At 35.5% G+C, this 17,905-nt stretch overlaps 1 protein-coding gene across 1 annotated transcript in view; it reads right to left on the bottom strand.

Moving 5' to 3' along the window:
• Nucleotides 1-17,034, bottom strand: part of ZBTB41 (zinc finger and BTB domain containing 41) — a 43,320-nt gene extending 26,286 nt beyond the window's left edge. The window contains exons 1-5 of the mRNA XM_032422189.1: nt 16,884-17,034; nt 14,996-16,242; nt 6,295-6,502; nt 5,504-5,573; nt 3,269-3,416 (exon numbers count right to left, since the gene is read on the bottom strand). Of these exons, the coding sequence (XP_032278080.1) occupies nt 3,269-3,416; nt 5,504-5,573; nt 6,295-6,502; nt 14,996-16,118 (1,549 nt within the window). The 5' untranslated portion in view covers nt 16,119-16,242; nt 16,884-17,034. The remainder of the gene's footprint in view (nt 1-3,268; nt 3,417-5,503; nt 5,574-6,294; nt 6,503-14,995; nt 16,243-16,883) is intronic.
• Between the last annotated feature and the right edge of the window lie 871 nt (nt 17,035-17,905).

Here is a 17,905-nt window from a genome sequence, read left to right as displayed (position 1 = left end):
GGGTTAATAAATTGAAATGGCCAGTTCCTAGTTTGAAATCAGACTGGAACAAAGTAAAAAATGTTATATACCAGATTTCTGGGAAAAGAAGGTACTGAGAAACTTTGGAAGAATAAACAAAGGACTTCAGAGAGTTCATAAACTGGAAATGAACTGTTGTTCCCCAAAACCACAAATTTTTAATGATGTTGCCTAGGTTGAAAGTACTGTAGACTCTACTGTGAACTCTAATGAGAAATTAATTATAATAGAACAATGGAAAAAAAATGGCATTTGGACACTGAAATTCAGAAGCATATCTATAAGCAGAATTGTTCAGTAGCCACAGTAGTTTTGGGCGAGCTTCAACATGTTTTTGAGATGACCTCAAAATGTATTAAGTATCTTTAACATACTCTCATTTAAAATCTCTAATATTTCCTCTTTCATGAGATCTGAGCCTTTTATTCATTTATTAACTAATTCAACAAGTATTTATTGATTCTTAATTCATATCTAACACTGGGTTAAGTAGAGTAGTGCTATGGAAAATCCCTCACCTCCTTACATCCCTTCCCCCCCCCAAAAAAACTCCAAGAAGGTGGAAAAAAGGAGATTCAGCATTTGCACAGCTAAAGATAAATAGATGAAGCAAATAAAAGCGAAAAGTGCCAAGATGAGTACATTATGGCAAGTGTATATTAGGCAAAGAGTGAAATAACTATACCTATTTTTGAAGGCTCCAGCTAAGTGAAGAAAGAAAGGAGCATTCTCCTTCATGTTCAGTTACTTACCAGTTTTCCAAAGGAAATACCTACGTTCTTTCCCCTATATTAGATACCCAGTTTTGCATGCAGCTAAACCTCCTTGAACTTGTATTTATGAAGCTATGCTGGGAAGGTACTGAAGCAGTTTTCATGCCAACTCTCTAAATAGGATAAAATTAGAAGATTTGACTTTAAAGCCAACTATGATTTTTATACTTATACACAGAAATATATTATTCTTCTACCCTAACTGTTCAGACTATTTCTTAGAAATATCTCCCTCTGATTTACAGAATATATAATCCTAATGTAGGTAGTGTAAGTATGTCTTTGAATAACCTAAAGCAGTAATACACAGGTGTGTGGTATGTGGACCAGCATCATCAGCATCAACCTGGGAATGTGTTAGAAATGCAAATTCTTGGGCCATACCTCAGACCTGAACCACTCACCTAGCACACAGTGATTCAAGTAAACAGAAGCATAGAGGTGTGATATGTGTATACATAAAATGTATATACTACATATTATATATATATACATATATTATACATATATAAAACATATGCACACATAGTTCTAATTCAACCACCTTTTGAGGAATGCTTTCTTCAACAATTCTGTTATCAGTTCAAGGATCTGCTTGTATAATTTTACTGACAGGAAAATAACCATTGTGCAAGATAAGTTACTTCAATTTATAAGTTCCAATACTTTAAAAAATTTCTAAATTAAAACTAAACCTATACCTTAGGATATCCACTTAATATTCTTAGAATGCCTATGTATTTACTAAATGATGTATTTAACAAATGTTGAAAGAGAAAATCAGGAACAGAAAAAGGAAGTGGCAGCAACTATGTTAACCATAAAAATTATTATATTTTGCTATGATGTTTCTATAACATGGGACAGAAAAAGATTACCTATGGTTTTCATCTCAAAAAGGAAGAAGCCCACCAATTTCCCAGGAGAAATGCTTTTTCCTGGAACTAATGTATAAAGAAATTTCTCACATGCCTCATGCAATCATGAACATGTCTCCAACTACAGTTCTAGTAAGTATAAAAACTGCCTCATATGATGGCTTTTTAGAAACGCTGATGAAATACTGTGATAGAACAACTTACTAAAGGCAATTCAAAAAGTACTAAGCTAAGAAAATAATCTTCCAGCATACATGTCTTATATACTAGAATTGCAAAGATTAAAGGTTCCTTATTGCACAATTGTTCTACCTTTCCCAGACAAAATATTTCAAGGTTCTTTCATGTAATTTTAAGACCCTGGGTCACCATAATTACCCACCTCTTGAGAATGTACTTGTCAATATCCATCTTGAATGTGGTATCCAGAAATGAATGCAATATTACAGATGAATTTAAAATCAGTGAGATAATTACCTCCCTGATTTTGAACAACAGATTTTTATTAACATAGTTTAAAACTATAGTGGTTTTTGTCAGTCATATGATATTATTGGTTCAGATTGTGCCTAAAAAGCTTCTGCTTTTAAGTCCATCTGTAAATAGAAGAGTTTGGATTCTGTACCATTTTACAGTTCTGCAATCCCCAATGACTAAAAGTCAGATAATTCCCATGTTTATGACTTTGTATTTACTCTTAATTTAACTTAATTTGTTTTAACCTTTTCCATAGCACAAAGATTTTTTTTTTTACATTTTTATTTCCTGCCATATCAACTACCCCTGCCAGCTTTATGTCATCTACAAATTTTATAAGCATTAAGTATCTATTTTCAGCTGTCAATAAAAACATTGATCAGGACAGGGAAAAGGCTGCCTTCTGCTTGGAAGGCAGCTATGCTCACCACTATATCACCAATGCTGCAGAGCAAATAGCCTCTACTTTGGATGACAGTAATTCCCTATCAGTATTAACTGTCACAAATGTACCTAATGGTACTACCATCTAGCACACAAGTTTCCATCGTGACCATAAGCATTAGACAGAGGATTCGTCAAATACAATACTGAATGCCACATATACTAGGTTCATTTCATTCCCTGAAAAATGAGTTTTTCCAAAACAAAAATGCCTTATTCAAGCACTCACAGACCTACCCAACAATCAACTGTGAATAAATGCAGTTTATGACCACAGACACATCTGCCACCAAAACAGAAAATAAACATATTTACTCAACCGCAGGAATAGCAGCAAATCCAGTGTTCCTCCCAATTTATCTGACTTCCTTCTCCTAAAGTGGTTCAACAGCAGCAGGCTCCTCTAGCATGATGTGATAATCAATAATTGCTATGACTGGGGTGCCTGGGTGGCTCATTCAGTTGAGCGTCTGAGTCCTGATTTTGGCTCAGGTCATGATCTCAGGTTGTGAGATGGAGCCCCATGTCGGGCTCCGCACTCAGCACAGAGTCTGCTTGAGATTCTCTCCTTCACCCTCTGCTCCTGCCCCGCTAAAATAAATTAACAAAATCTTAAAAAAAAATTACTTAAAAAATAACTGCTATGACTGCTCTTAGAAAAAGTAATTTGCTTACCCAGATGGAACTTTTCTTGATGCTTTAACCGTGCAAATCGTGATTTGAAATGTTCTTCGCAATAGGTACACTTAAAAGGTTTATCTTGAGAATGTAGAATCATATGTTCCTCCAAGTGTGGTCTTCGAGTAAAAGATTTCTTACAAATCTAATAGAAAATGTACACAAAATGTAAGGGAGCCTGAATTAAAAATTAAAATACCAAGCTCATGATGTGAAATAAACATATAAATTCAAGTAGTTAAAGAGAAATTTCTCCCAACAGAAAAGTTACCAAAAGTATAATCAATTTCTCATTGTGCAGAAAAAAATGCCTTGGAGGAATTATAGTATGGAATTATTTTAAATTTGTACTAAAGGTAGCTGAATTTCAACTCCTTAAATTTCGAATAGGCTAATTTCTAGGATTACACAGCAATCTTAGTATCTTGATTCTAGTCAACATTTCTAAAATCCATTAAATTTGTATTTTAAATCACTTATATGTCACGAATAAAATGTTTTATTATTGTTGCCATATATTTAATTAGGAATAAGAATAAGAAACCACAGAAAAATAATTTTAGCATTTCTCTCTTAAAGTGGTCAAAAGGAAGAGATACAACCTTTTAAAGAAATCTGGCAGAAATGAGATTTAAAAAGGGGGAGGTCAATGTAGGTTCATCATTGTAACAGATATGGGGGGATGCTGATAATGGGGGGTGACTATGCATTTGTGGAGGCAGGGGTATATGGGAAATCACTATCTTTCCTCAAAAATTATGCTATAAAACTTAAACTGCTCTAAAAAATAAAGTCTTAATTTTTTTTTATTAAAAAAGTTGGGGGAGAAGGGGCTGCTATCACAATGACGACGACAACAACAACAACAAAACAACAATAATTATAGCATGTACTATATACCAGGCACAACGCTAAATAATTCATGGTTTATTTTACTTAATTCTCACAATAATCCTATGAGGTAGATATAATTATTATAATCATTTTACAGCTGAGGATGATGAAGCTTAGCAAGGAGAAGAAAGCAGCTTATGTAGATTCAAATAGTTAATAATTAACTTCAATCCCTAGAAGCTGAAATCAGAGAAATGGTAATAATTTTGTTGTATACATAAACTGAAGCCTGAAAATAAGGAAGACAAATGATAGCTTGTGACTCCTTCAAACAATATTTACCTATATAATGAAAAAAGTACTAGGGGGTGTGGCAGGATATCTAAAAATTCTTTGCTACTACTGGAAAAAGAGAAACTAATCCCCATCCCCTTAAATCTGACCTGGCTGTAGTGACTGTTTGACAACAGAATGTGTTGAAAGTGATGCTGTCTGATTTCTGAAGCTAGGCCATAAAAAGTCTGATAGTTTTGGGGTGCTTGGGTGGCTCAGTTGGTTAAGCATCTGACTCTTGATTTCAGCTCTGGTTGTGATCGTGCGTCATGGGACTGAGCCCCACGCCGGGCTCTGTGCTTGGTGGGGAGTCTGCTTGAGATTCTCTCCCTTCCCCTCTGCTCCTCCCCCTCTACTCACACGTGTTCTTGCTCTAAAAATAAATAAATCTTTTAAAAAAAAAGTCTGATAGTTTTTATCTAGGCTTCTTTGAGCTTAGCTACCATGACAGAAAGAAGATTAAGTAGCCTCATGAAGAGACTACTTGTGGAGAAGAATCAAGGTCCCTAGCCAACTGTCCTTGCTGAGCCCTTTGTCAGCCAACACCAAGTTCCAGTCGTGTGAGTGAGACACTTGGAAGTGGCTCCAAACCAAACCAGACCACTTGTATCAGCTGAAAACAACTGAGTGACTTCAGTTGACACCACGTGGAACAGAATTACCTAGCAAAGCTGTGCTCCGAATGTAATTGTTGACCCACAAAATGGTGGGATATAATAAAACAGTTGTTAAAGACCACTAAGTTTTGAGACAGATAACCAGAAGTGGGGGGAAAGTTCTAACATTTTAATTCCTACTTACACAGTAATGTCAGTTTATATACACAAATATAAGCACATGGTATGGTAGTTACATTAAAAATAAAAACTAAGATTTCCATCAGGTCCACCACCTAAAAACTAACCTCTATGGGGCTTAATTTACAAATATTAGGATAACTTTGTATAAAAGAAGGATTCTAAAAGTGAGATAAGCTAGGTTTATATTACTCTAAAATCTAATTACTTTCCCCAAAGGTAACATTTCATTTATTTTGGTTTTCTACTAAAAATTCAAAGCTCTTACGTCGCATTTCCAACTTTCACTCTTGGTCTTCTTAATGGAAATAAATTCTTGTGCATTTTCAGGGTGAAATCTACAAGAAAAAAAAGACTATTAGGAAAAGATTATATTAGTTAAGTCCATATTCCATATGATCTGTCAACAGTAATTATAAGAATCAGGCACTGATTCCTTTCATAAAGAGACAGGCACATGTAAATACCTTAAGAATATAGGTATTGCTAACATTTAAAAATGTGTATGCCTAAATTTATGCAGAAAAAGTCAAAGAAAAGTCTAATATTTTAAATGTATTCAGGAACCTAGCTATTCACAGATAATCTTCAAGGTAATTCACTTGATTTTTTTTTTTGATCCAAATTTCAGTAAATTTCCTTTCTTAAAATTAAATATGCAATACTATACTAAACATGCTTTCTTTCACAAATTTTTACACACTAAAGACAAAGTTGAGCATGAGGAGTAAGTTTCCTAGAGTTCTAAAACCATGTATTTTGAAAATATACTTGTCAAAACCCAAAATAAAAAACAGGATAACCAAAATGCTGTCTTAAACCTCTATAGTTCTTGTTTCAACATCAAAAAACTTCATCTCAATAGCATTAATAAAAAACAAACTAACATTTATTGCTCTTAATAAATCTGTAATCAAATATATTTGCAATAAAAATTGTTTGGAAAATATTAAGCAAAGAAAGAATCGGAGACAAGCACTCCATGGATGTTTTTAGCTTACTCCATATTTAAATTAGAAGGCACAAGAAAGTATATTATGGAAGCAAGATAATACTTGCCTCTTAACATGCTTGGCTAAAGTCTTCTTGCTTGCATGAAGTTTATTACAGTAAGGGCACTTGTGCTCCTTCTTATGAAATTCTGTTTCATTACTGTGCTTCTTTCTGTGAACAGTTAGGTTAGACTTTGTTGAATAGCGCTGGTGACAAATATCACACTCAAAGGGCTTCTCACCTGTGTGAACACGTGTGTGGCTCTCATATTTCCCTATAAAAAGAGATAAATTAAAATTAAATTCAGTACATTTAGTACACAGTGACTGAAATTCGACAGTTGAATAAAATTTCATGATTAATAACATATTTAATACACACACCCACACACAAAAGTAGAAAAAAGTTTACCTAAATATGTATCTCTGATAAACTTCAAGACCTACTACTTTGATCTCACTGCTTTCCTTGAAAACTTGGGTCATAAAAAAAAAAAATTATTCATGTTTACACATTTTAAAAATCAAGACTTTGGGTGCCTGGGTGGCTCAGTTGGTTAAGCAACTGACTTCGGCTGGGGTCATGATCCCGGAGTCCTGGGATCAAGTCCCACATCGGGCTCCCCCTGCTCAGCGGGGAGCCTGCCTCTCCCTCTGCCTGCCACTCACTCTGCTTGTGCTCACTCTCTCTCTGTCAAATAAATAAATAAATCTTTAAAAAAAAAATCAAGACTTTGGGTAAATTTGCTTAAAATTCTGTTGGCAAATTCTCTGAACTTACTGAGGGTTCTAGAGGGGTGGGGGGTGGGAGGATGGGTTAGCCTGGTGATGGTATTAAGGAGGGCACATTCTGTATGGAGCACTGGGTGTTATACGCAAACAATGAATCATGGAACACTACATCAAAAACTAATGATGTAATGTATGGTGATTAACATAACAATAAAAAAGAAAAAATAATAAAATATATATATTTTGGGGGCGCCTGGGTGGCTCAGTCATTAAGTGTCTGACTTCGGCTCAGGTCATGATCCCAGTTGGGCTCCCTGCTCGGCAGGGAGCCTGCTTCTCCTTCTCCAGCCTGCTTCTCCCTCTCTGGCCTACCCCCTGCTTGTGTTCCCTCTCTCGCTCTCTCTATCAAATAAATAAAATCTTTGAATAAAATAAAATAAAATATATATATTTTTCAATTTAAAATTGACTTTCATCAAAAGTTCTACTCATCACTTAAGATTACTGTTTTTATACTTCACTTTTACTATGTATATGCATAAATAGAAAGAAATTTTCAGATTTGACAGTCCTTTTAAAAATACCTTAAAAAGGCAAAATAATATACTTATGTTTCTTATAATACATAACAGTTTTATCTATCTTCCCACAGAAAGTAATCTGGAAATGGTACCACATATCTAGATCACTCAACAAAACCTATACTTCACTACAGCATATTCATGTAAGATCTCTCCAACTTATAAGACATTAGAAAACAAGTAAATCACCTGTACTTGATGCATGCTTAACGCTAAACTGCTAAAGTCAACACATACGGGAAGTATCAAAGAAAGCAGGAAAAGGAAAAGATGAACTGGTATAATGCATAGACATCCAGAGTTATACTAATATGAGATTTGTATTATAATCTGAATACATATCTAAATTCTGTACAAATGTTACAGGTTTCTCCAGCAGGGGAAACAAAAACAAACAAACAAAAAAAATCAAGAAATTTTAACATGGACCTTCCAGGGGAAAAGGTTACGATAAAAAATGAAATAAAAGGATATATTTTGGCTTAATTTTAATTTTTTTCCTATTTAGACTAAAATTTTTTCACATCATTATTTAGAATAGAAATTTCTAAAGTCCAGAGACAGAACAGCATCACAGGTAAGGGCACAGACCCTGGGTCCATGTACCCAGATATAAATGCTGGCTCTTAAAATAACAGGCTATCGGACCTTGGACAAATAACCTTTCTATGCCTAAAATCTTTCTCAAGTGAAAATACGAAATGAAAATATTTACTACATAGGATTGTCATAGGAATAAATGAATCAATACACATTAAAGCACTTCTAACAGTGTCTGACACATTGTAAACTATCAGTTAATGTTTGCTATTATTACTCTGGAATGAAAGCTGTGAATGTGCACATCTAGAGTAGTAGAAATTTCAACGAAGGACACTTTTGAGCAAAAAGCAATAAAAATAAGAAAAAATATATTGGTAAGAACAGGAGTTTTCAATTAAAAGCTTAGCTTTGCTCTGCAAAATAAGTGTATACATTTTTATTCAGGCCAAAACTAATGTAAAAGCGTAGCAGCATTTCAGTCATATACTTAGAAAAAATTCTATCTATGTCATGGAAATTAGGAAAAAAAAAAATTCCAGACCACTAAAGAAAAAAGATAATCACAATTATTTTTCCTCTTAGTAAAATAAATGAGTTCACCAATCTATTACATATATCTATGTATGATTAAATTTAGTAAACACATAGTATATTACCCAAAATTAATTCCACTGCACTTACATAAAGAATATCTAGGAAAGGGAACCAAAGTATTTTCCTCAAGGGAGGGGGAAGGCTGACAATTACAGGCAAAGAAAAACAGAAGTATGATGAAAATCTATTAGGTATTTATGTATAGACCACATAGATGATGTCGATGCATTATTTACATACATGTAGTCAAAAAACTCAATGTTTGGTTACCTGTTAAATTAGCTATGTGATCTTAATTAAGCTAATAATTTAACCTCTCTGAGTTTATTAATACTGCATGGGGTTGTGAGAAGTACACGAGTTAATATATACACAACGCTTAAGACGTTCTAGCACATAGTAAGCACTAATAAATATTAGTCATTTACTACTATTATTACATGGTTACTAGTCACAGTGCAGACATGTAGGTATACTTCAAATATAAATATGGATATAGCTGATTTATGAATATACATTACAATAGATCAGAGTGGGGTTTCAGCTGAGAACACTGTAAGAACTTCACTTTTTCCCCTTGCCATTGTTAAAATGGCCTAGTATTTCTGTCCTCTCTCTGCCACTGCTGGGGCATATTCTCCATTTACACATGCATACACATACCCTACCATCACCACTTCCTCTGCTGTGTTCAAGGGATGAGATTTAACACCGGCATTTATTGAGGGAAAGGTGTTCTTCTGTGTCCCCAAGTGAAATCTGAAACATCACAAATAAGTAGGTTCTATAGAACAAGAGCTGAGCTATGTTATGGTTTAAATCAGTGTTTTACAAACTAAAGGTCATTAGTGTTCATGAAATAAATTCCTTAGGTTGTGACCTGGGCGGGGGGGGGGGGGGGGGGGGGAACAGAGTAGAAAATACGAGTAAATTCACATTAGTTTTGTGCAATTTTTTGCTTCAATTTATGTATGAGCACATGTGTAAATATGTATATTATATAATAAAATATGCATCTCTGACCCTGAACTATCCAAAACACTGATTTACATTACTTTTTGCAGAGTATAACCAGACCATTACTGTTACAGTATCTTTGGGAAAATATTTTCTGAGTTGATCTTATCCTTTTTCTGTTATTATAATAAGGCATTCATGTATTAGATTCTTTAACCTTTATTACACATCAACTAGGTATAAAGTACAGAATTCAAACATTATTAGTATGTACTAAAATCCCACAATTTTAATTTCGAAAAGATTGAGGTCATTGCATGGAATTAAAAAGTTTTCCTTGATTGTGAAAGTTTCCACATTTCATTTTTATTAAACTTGCTTTTCAAATTATGTAAGTGACACACACTTGTGGTAAAAAAAAAAAAAGTGTAAACAAATCAAGAGTATATAGTGTGATGTTTAAATGATTAACTTTTAAGTATTTTTTTTAGAATAGGCCCACTCTTAACTGCGCATTAACTGTGTATATTTAGTTAAAAGAAAACCAACCATCTAATGCTTAAATCTCATTTTTATACCCAAGTGAACAAAAACAGCAACTTAATAAAGTCTTAAAGTGTAAGAAAATTTTTTCACCATATTTTGTATTTCTAATGAAAATGGCTTTGATGAAAAGATGTTAATCATTAATAGCATTTTCCTTTTAATTAAAGAAATTTTTTCTTGCTTGCAAATACAAATTAAGTTACATGTAGTTGAATAGTAAAACCATCAAAATGACAGTTAAATTAAAAATCAAAAGCACTTTTAACTATTAAACTTCCACTCTCCTACAGACAGAAAGACTTAAGATTTAACCAAGAAAAAAAATTTTAGCCAGAAGAGCCAAAATTTTAAAAAAATTAATTTAAATAAATTAAGCAGAGTCCAAAGAGACCAGTGAAAATACATAAATTTGAACGATTCATTATGACATTAAGAATCTCTAAGGTGAAAAAACTTTTTTAAGTTATTAATTCAATTTTATGCACACAGGCATTGCAAGGCCAGTTACCTCTATGGATTTGATTTTCTGAATAAAAGAGACACAACTTCTGTGGAAACACTGAACCCATAAGAGTCAGGTAGATCTCCAGGGAATTTTTTCCCCAGTGGGGAAAAATTTTAATCTCTAAAGAAATTCCATGTTTAAAAAAACTGATAGCAGTGTGGGAGGTACAGAGCATAAATACAGTCAATATCTACATCTGTTTCTTCTTATGGGGTGAGGGGAGATTCAACAATAAATCAAAATGTGCATTTCAAATAAGTTTTCAATAAAAAATCATATTCCTTCAGAGAATAATATACTACATCCAACCATTCTTGATTACCAAAAGAAAACGCATAATATTAACAAATTTCATCCACAGAATTTTTCTGAAATGAATCCCAATATGAACTGTGTCCCAAACTAAAGAAATTTTCACATGAAAAAACTTGACCTTGTGCTTAAAAATTTATTATTCCCCCATATGGGTTATGCAAAATTACCAGTCAGATTTTGTGAGCAGTTTTCACAAAGAGAAACATTGCCAAATTAGCTCATTATTTATTTGATATTGCTAAATCTTCTATTATTCCTTGAATTTATTCATATGGCATACTCTAAAAAATACTTAACTAAAATACTTAACCTTAAAGAATTGTGTCATTGTTATAACTCTTCTCTATTAAGAACAAAGTGGAATCTCTGTCAGGTTGGTCTAAAGAGTCACATTTTTTAAAAGAGCTGTAAAGCATTTTCTACCTCTAGGAGAGATTATAAATTTAATCCAAGGGAAGATTTTAGTTCCCAGTAGGAACAATAAAAAAGATAAATTATCCAAATTTTCTCTCACCCCATCTGTCATCTTTTCCCTATTTTTGCCTTTTCACCCACTAGGTTTTTTCACCCACTTTAACCTTAAGGGGGAAAGGTCAAAGGACTCTCTTTGCATGAGAATACACTAAGGGAAGACAGCTGGTAGCCTAAGGAAAAATGTAACCGGATCAGGAGTCCCACTCCAAGCAACTATTAAATACATCAGAAAGGGTAAAAGATCCAAAGTAATGGAATCAAATTAGTCGACTACATATTGTGGAGCTAATGGTTCCAACAGGTCTCACAGCTTATTCATTAATTCTCATAACTCACTCCAAGACACCAAAGTTGGAAGCTTATAAAGAAGCCCAACTGGCTTCTTACAAGTTCAAAGTTAAGTCAGACACCAACTTTTCAATTTAGTTCACTCAAATAGGAGCTTACTGAGCACTTGCTTTTTGAAATGACCTAGGGTATCAACAAGGGACAGTAATCAAAAGACACAAAATTTTCAGGCTTAAACTCTAATGAGAAATAAATAACCAAAAATCTAGGTAGACATTTTTACATCATATGATAGGAATATGGATGCTATAAGGCTTACTGGAAAATGGTCTTTAAACTGTTTTGTTGGTTTTTTTTAAGAATAAAAAGGACTTCTGATGGAGATGAGAAAGGAGGACATTTAAGAAACAGAGGTCTTCTCCTTCCACACATTTACATTCTATCCATCAACCAGTCCACTTAGCCTATCTATATTGAGTGCAACTCTCTGATCTACCCTCGTCCTACAGCCCATTCTCAACGCTACTCATCTAACTAGTCCAAGCCTACAATATCCTTCTGGTCCTTGCCAATTTCATTCTCTGTGCTGAAGCCAGCATGACCTTCCTAAAACTTCAATAGGCTGTCATTTCCTTTGTCAAAGTTTTTTCAAGTTTCTATCACTCACTGGATAAAATCTAAACTTTCTATACAGCACAAAAACCATGCAAAATTTGACCTCTGCTTACTTGTCTTATCCTCATCTATCATTTTCATTATACCTCCTTGCCCATCTTGAAATCACCCACCCCTCAGCAATTTCCAGAACACAACATACCTCGATGTCTTTGTACATGTTGGTCCTTTTGCCATGTAAATTCTTCCCTATTCTTTAGTTCTCAGCTCTAATGCTATCTGCTCTATGAAATCTTTACTGATTCCTTTAGTCCTTTGTACTTTTTCTGGTAGGATTATCTACACTACAATGATTGTGTTTTTGCATGTACTCATTAAACTTTAACATTCTTGAGAACACACAAGATATAACTTCACTACCTGTTTATTGGTATTAGAGATACTCAGTAACTATATTAGATTAACAATATGAGCAGCTAGTATTCCTTGAACACCTAAATTTCACACAGTATTTTGAGTGATTCACAAGACTATCCCATTTAATTCTCATAATAACCTCCATGAGAAGGTACTATTAGCATACATTAGCATCATCCCACTCTACCTATGAGGAAACAAAAATACAGACAGGTTAAGTAACCTGCCCAAGACCTGGATTCAGAAATGCAGGTGGTCTGACATCACTATAGCTCATGCTTTTTTAACCAATATGATATATTCTCAATCTTCCTCTCTCTCAGTCCTGGGGAAAAGCAAGCAGCTCCATGGGAGACTTAAACAAAAGAGAAGGGTAGATAAAAGAGAGGTATAAAGTCCAATGCATTCAGAAAGGCTGCAGGTAAGTCTACCATGTGACCTATTGATTCTCACAATTATTTGGGCTGCCCTCGGTTAAAAAAGCTGCAAAACACCTTCCTCTTAGTATATCAGGAACTTAATCTTGAGCAGTGTTTTCCTAAATTGTGTGCAAGGAAATGTAGTGGGTTTTTTGGACATTAAAAAAAGTACCACAAAAATGTCTTACGATAAAATTATTTGAGGAAATACCAGACTAAATGAAATTACCAAGTTTCTTTACTAGACAATTTGACAGTTATTACAGACTATGAATTACAGTATATAGTTTTTCCAATCTTACTTGAACATAGAACTCTTCTCTCTTAAAGTATCTCACAGCCCTAGTGTTCAATAGGACAGTTCAGAAATCTAAGTGTTGGGGGGCTACAATGCCATTTGTGACCTGACCCCTGCTCATTCATCTCAAGTCAAATTAGGTCAAATTAAGGCAGAATAAAGAGGCATGTACTAAAAATATAAAGTTGAAGAAGCAGAATCTACTGAAAAGATAACGTGCTCTCAGGTATCTGAATCCAAAAATATTCTCTTCTCACAGTACTTGTTTATAGCTCTACAAGAGACAGCATTTATCCAGCCTGAGTGTAGCAAGTTCCTTGTATTCCTATGCTCTTCCGAGTTACTCATTAAAAGTTATTTTATTCATGTTTGTACAGAGTCTCAAACACAGTAAAAACAGTGACAAGGAATTATTAAATTGGACTGTCAAAATATTCTGATTTGGATTCAAAGGCATAATAAAAAGCAAAAAGAGGTTATCACTTATGCTATAGTATGTACTGTCCCATATTTTGAGAACAAATGATTACCAATACCTTATAAAATCAATTTCCACCTAAACCAATAATGTAAGTAACTCAACACTGCAAAATACATGGGGATATATTAAACTGCATAAATAATATTACAAGGTCAAACTGCACTTAAATGTTCCTTTTAACATTTTATGTGGTGGAACATATTTCACAATTTCATAACTTTGATTTATATAGAAATAGTTTAATTGCTGCAATTTAAAAGTTCACATTAGAACAGTTCATGTAAAACACCTCCAAAAATTATTTTACTAGCAATATTAGACCTCCTGAAATTATATGTTCACTGACATTTTTAACTTAAGGTTATAGACCACATTTCCTGCATATACTTTTTTCTAATAAAGGAAAAGTTGATTTATTAGTTATTATAATAACCAAAGACTACTACTAATCAAGACGTTTCCTGGAGACTCTACCTACAGAATAAATTATATCCAGTTCAGTTTTATTCTTAACTACAAGCCTAAACTGAAACATTCCAATTCTAAACAGTACTAGATACTAGAGAAGTGACTGTATTTCTAACTCAGATATAGCCATGTTCAAGGGGAAATAGTATACAAATTATTAAACTGAATTAATATAATCTAATTTTCTATGACTCAAAAATAGCACTTATCTATGAAATTAAATCAACATATAAATCAAAGCACTACATTCATAATTATTAAGTCAGGAGTTTTTTCATACCAAATACTTGAACTAATGATCTGTCACCTTTTAATGGGACATGAGGTAGGGAAAATAAAAGCTAATAAAAAGTTAAATTCGTGAATCAAACAAATTTAAAACAACAGGATAAAATATGTATTGACTATCAAATACCCACCCTAGTTAAGTATTCCTTTCAAAAATTACCTTCAAAGTTTGGTTTTTCATTATAACCTTTAAAATACCAGGAAAAATTAAGTTATTAGAGACAGAAAACAATCTTTCTTTTCTTACCTATGCGGTCAAATGTTTTATCACATTTAGGACATTGCAATATTTTTTTGTTACTGTTCTGAATGACTACAGGAGTTAACCCCTCATGAATATTTCCTACAGAATCACCAGCCTCAGGTTCCTCTTCTGCATCATTATGATCTTTTTCACTTTGTTCTTCAATGTCAGAGTATTCATCTGACATTTCCTCCTCTAGTTCATCTTCTTCAGCATTATATTCACTTCCAGGGTCCTCAGAATCATTTCTGTCTGACTTTTCCTTATCAAAATTTTCTTGATTCAAATTGTCTGACCCATCACCACTTTCTTGTTCATCATCACTGGTGTCATCAAACTTAACAGGACACTTCCGATTCCTTTTCGATCTTCTTGTGGAAAAACTTCTCTCCAGCATTTTTAACCCATGTTTTTTCCCTAATAAAAGGGACCTATGGGTTTTAGCCAAATGATTCTCTAAAGACTTTTTATAACAAAAATGTCTACTACAGAATTTACACTGATGATTATTTGATAGTCTTCCAGCTAATTCACTTAGTGTTTCTTCTGGTGATGACTTTTCAGCCAGCTCAGACTGAAAAGTGGCAACATTTTCATTATTTAGCAACTTAACTGCATCTATAATGTCCAGAAATTTTGCTGCCTCTAAAACAAGAGGTATTTCATATTTGTACACAAAAAATTCTGACGTGTAAAGAAATTCAAGCAAATGCTGAAAAACTGAGTGTGTTACGTGATCCAGGGTGACAACATCAGTGCTTGGATTTTTGCTCAAACACGCGTGAAAATAACTACTGCCAACAGCAACAACAACTTTATGTGCACTAAATTCTTTTCCTTCTACTATGATAAGTAAGTCACAGAAAGATGGTTGCTTCTGCCTATCATCATTTAAATACTTCAGCAAATTCTTGTTATACTGCAAAGAACTCAAAAGTTTTCTCTGATCTGGAGAAGGAGGAAGTTCCTGGTAACAGTGAAGAGCTTCAGGAATTGGTCTTTCTGTGGAATGAGTATAGGTTACTTCGTCACACTCCACTGCAACATTGCCTTCTGAAGAATCTTTATGATAGCCTAGATGGATCTTCTCGTCAAGATTTGAAGTAACCTTTCTCCTTTTCTTCATTGCAGTACAACAATTTCAGAACAAGAAACTTCATAAGTGTCTTAAAGGATTTATTTAAAAAAACAAAAAACTAGATTGTCTTGGTTAACAGCTTCTGGAGGGGCGTGCCCGAGGGTTTCATGGTCTGCAAAAGAGTAAGAACCACGTAAAAAAACTCCATGGCAAAGCAAATCTTAAATTAATTATTCACGGCATTCGTCTACTAATCCTTTCTAAATCAGAACTAAATTATGATAAAGTCACACCTCCTACTCGTGGCTAAGATTTTAGCGTGCAGAACAAGGAAGGCCGGGTTATAAAAGACAGCCAACAAAAGAATAATTTTAAAGGAAGCCGGAGCACACCTTTCAGGCCTGACTGACGAACGGGGTGGGAAAAAGAGGGGCCGAAAAGGGAGGGATCCCTCCAAGATCACTGAGGGTGCAGGTTAAGGCGCGCTACATTCATGGTTTAGGGGCGCTGGGCTGGTGACAATAAGGCCGTCGCGGCCGCGAAATCCATGTCTCTCCATTAACATGCCTTTTTCCAGGGCGGGCAAGGCACATCTCCTCATGGACAGAGAGTGTCCCACGGCCAAAATCACCCCGCAGGAGATGGCCCCAGGAGGGGCGCAGAGCAGAAGGAGTAGGGTCAACCACAGGGACGACTAAAGGAAGCAGAAGAGCCTTCCCAGGCCCTGCCCAGGCGGAGACAGCGCTCGCCGACGCGAACCCGCTACCCTTCCCACCCCAGTTTCCCTGGGCAAACGCCCCACAGATCCATTACCGGGAACCCAGGGCTCCCCCGCTGGCTCCCAGCCGCTGAGCTCCACTGTCGGCGCGCTCGCTCCAGCGCCTACCCACTTCCGGGTTCAGCCCCCCACCTCACCCTCCCTCTCTCTGCTCCTTCCCCTCCCAGAGCCTCGCCGCCTCCACAGCCACGGAACACGTCAACCGCGCGCAGCCTCCGAGCCTCCCGGAGAGACCAGCGCGCGGCCCTGCGCCGACCACTGCGCATGTGCGCGCACCCGTCTTTGCGCATGCTCTGTAAATTCTCCTTGCTCCCTAGAGGACCCTAGCTACGCCCCAAATCCGTTACTCCGGGTTTTCGCGGTGGTTTGGTGGCCTACTGTGATTGAACCAGACGAAGCTTTGCAGGAAGCTTCGCTGGGGAATGGCGGGGGGTGGGGTGGGGAGACTGATGAGGAGTTTAGTACAAACTGGCAGAGGCACGACAGCACGAACGGATTTCACCCTCGTGGTTGTGGTCAACCACGTAGCAACGGACAGAAGCCAGTCTTAGCAAACACATTGCATCTAAAGAACAGATGTTGATGTCCTTTCGGTTTTGTTCTGCGTTAAATGGCCAATGCAGTTGCTCCTAAAATTATTTAACTTCTTAATGTACACAGAAAATATTGGAAAACGTACATGTAAGTATACAGCTGTTAGGACAGGAAAGGCAGCCAAAACAAAAAGAAAAATCCACAAGAACAACTTTTGAAGCCAGTACCTAAGATTTTGCATTTCTAACAGAGTCCCAAGGGATGTTGATATTGCTGGTCTGAGGACCACATTTTTAGCAGCAAGGTCCTAGATCAGGTGATTTTACAGAAGCAAGGAAAATAAGAGACTGAGGCCAAATAGAATGGGGTAACCAGACTGGTGACCCCCACGCCTTCTCCCGCTCCACCCATCACCCATCACCCTCCCCCCCCCACCCCACGCAAGGTATAGCGGGGAACCTAGAAGGGCCACCTCTCTCAATGAAAGAACTTGTGGGGGTGGAAAATTTCTCCTACAAAAAGA

This window comes from Phoca vitulina, unplaced genomic scaffold (genome assembly GCF_004348235.1).
Source record: "Phoca vitulina isolate PV1807 unplaced genomic scaffold, GSC_HSeal_1.0 scaffold26, whole genome shotgun sequence".
NCBI classification, from domain to species: Eukaryota; Metazoa; Chordata; class Mammalia; order Carnivora; family Phocidae; genus Phoca; species Phoca vitulina.
This window is presented reverse-complemented; position numbering and strand designations above follow the sequence as displayed.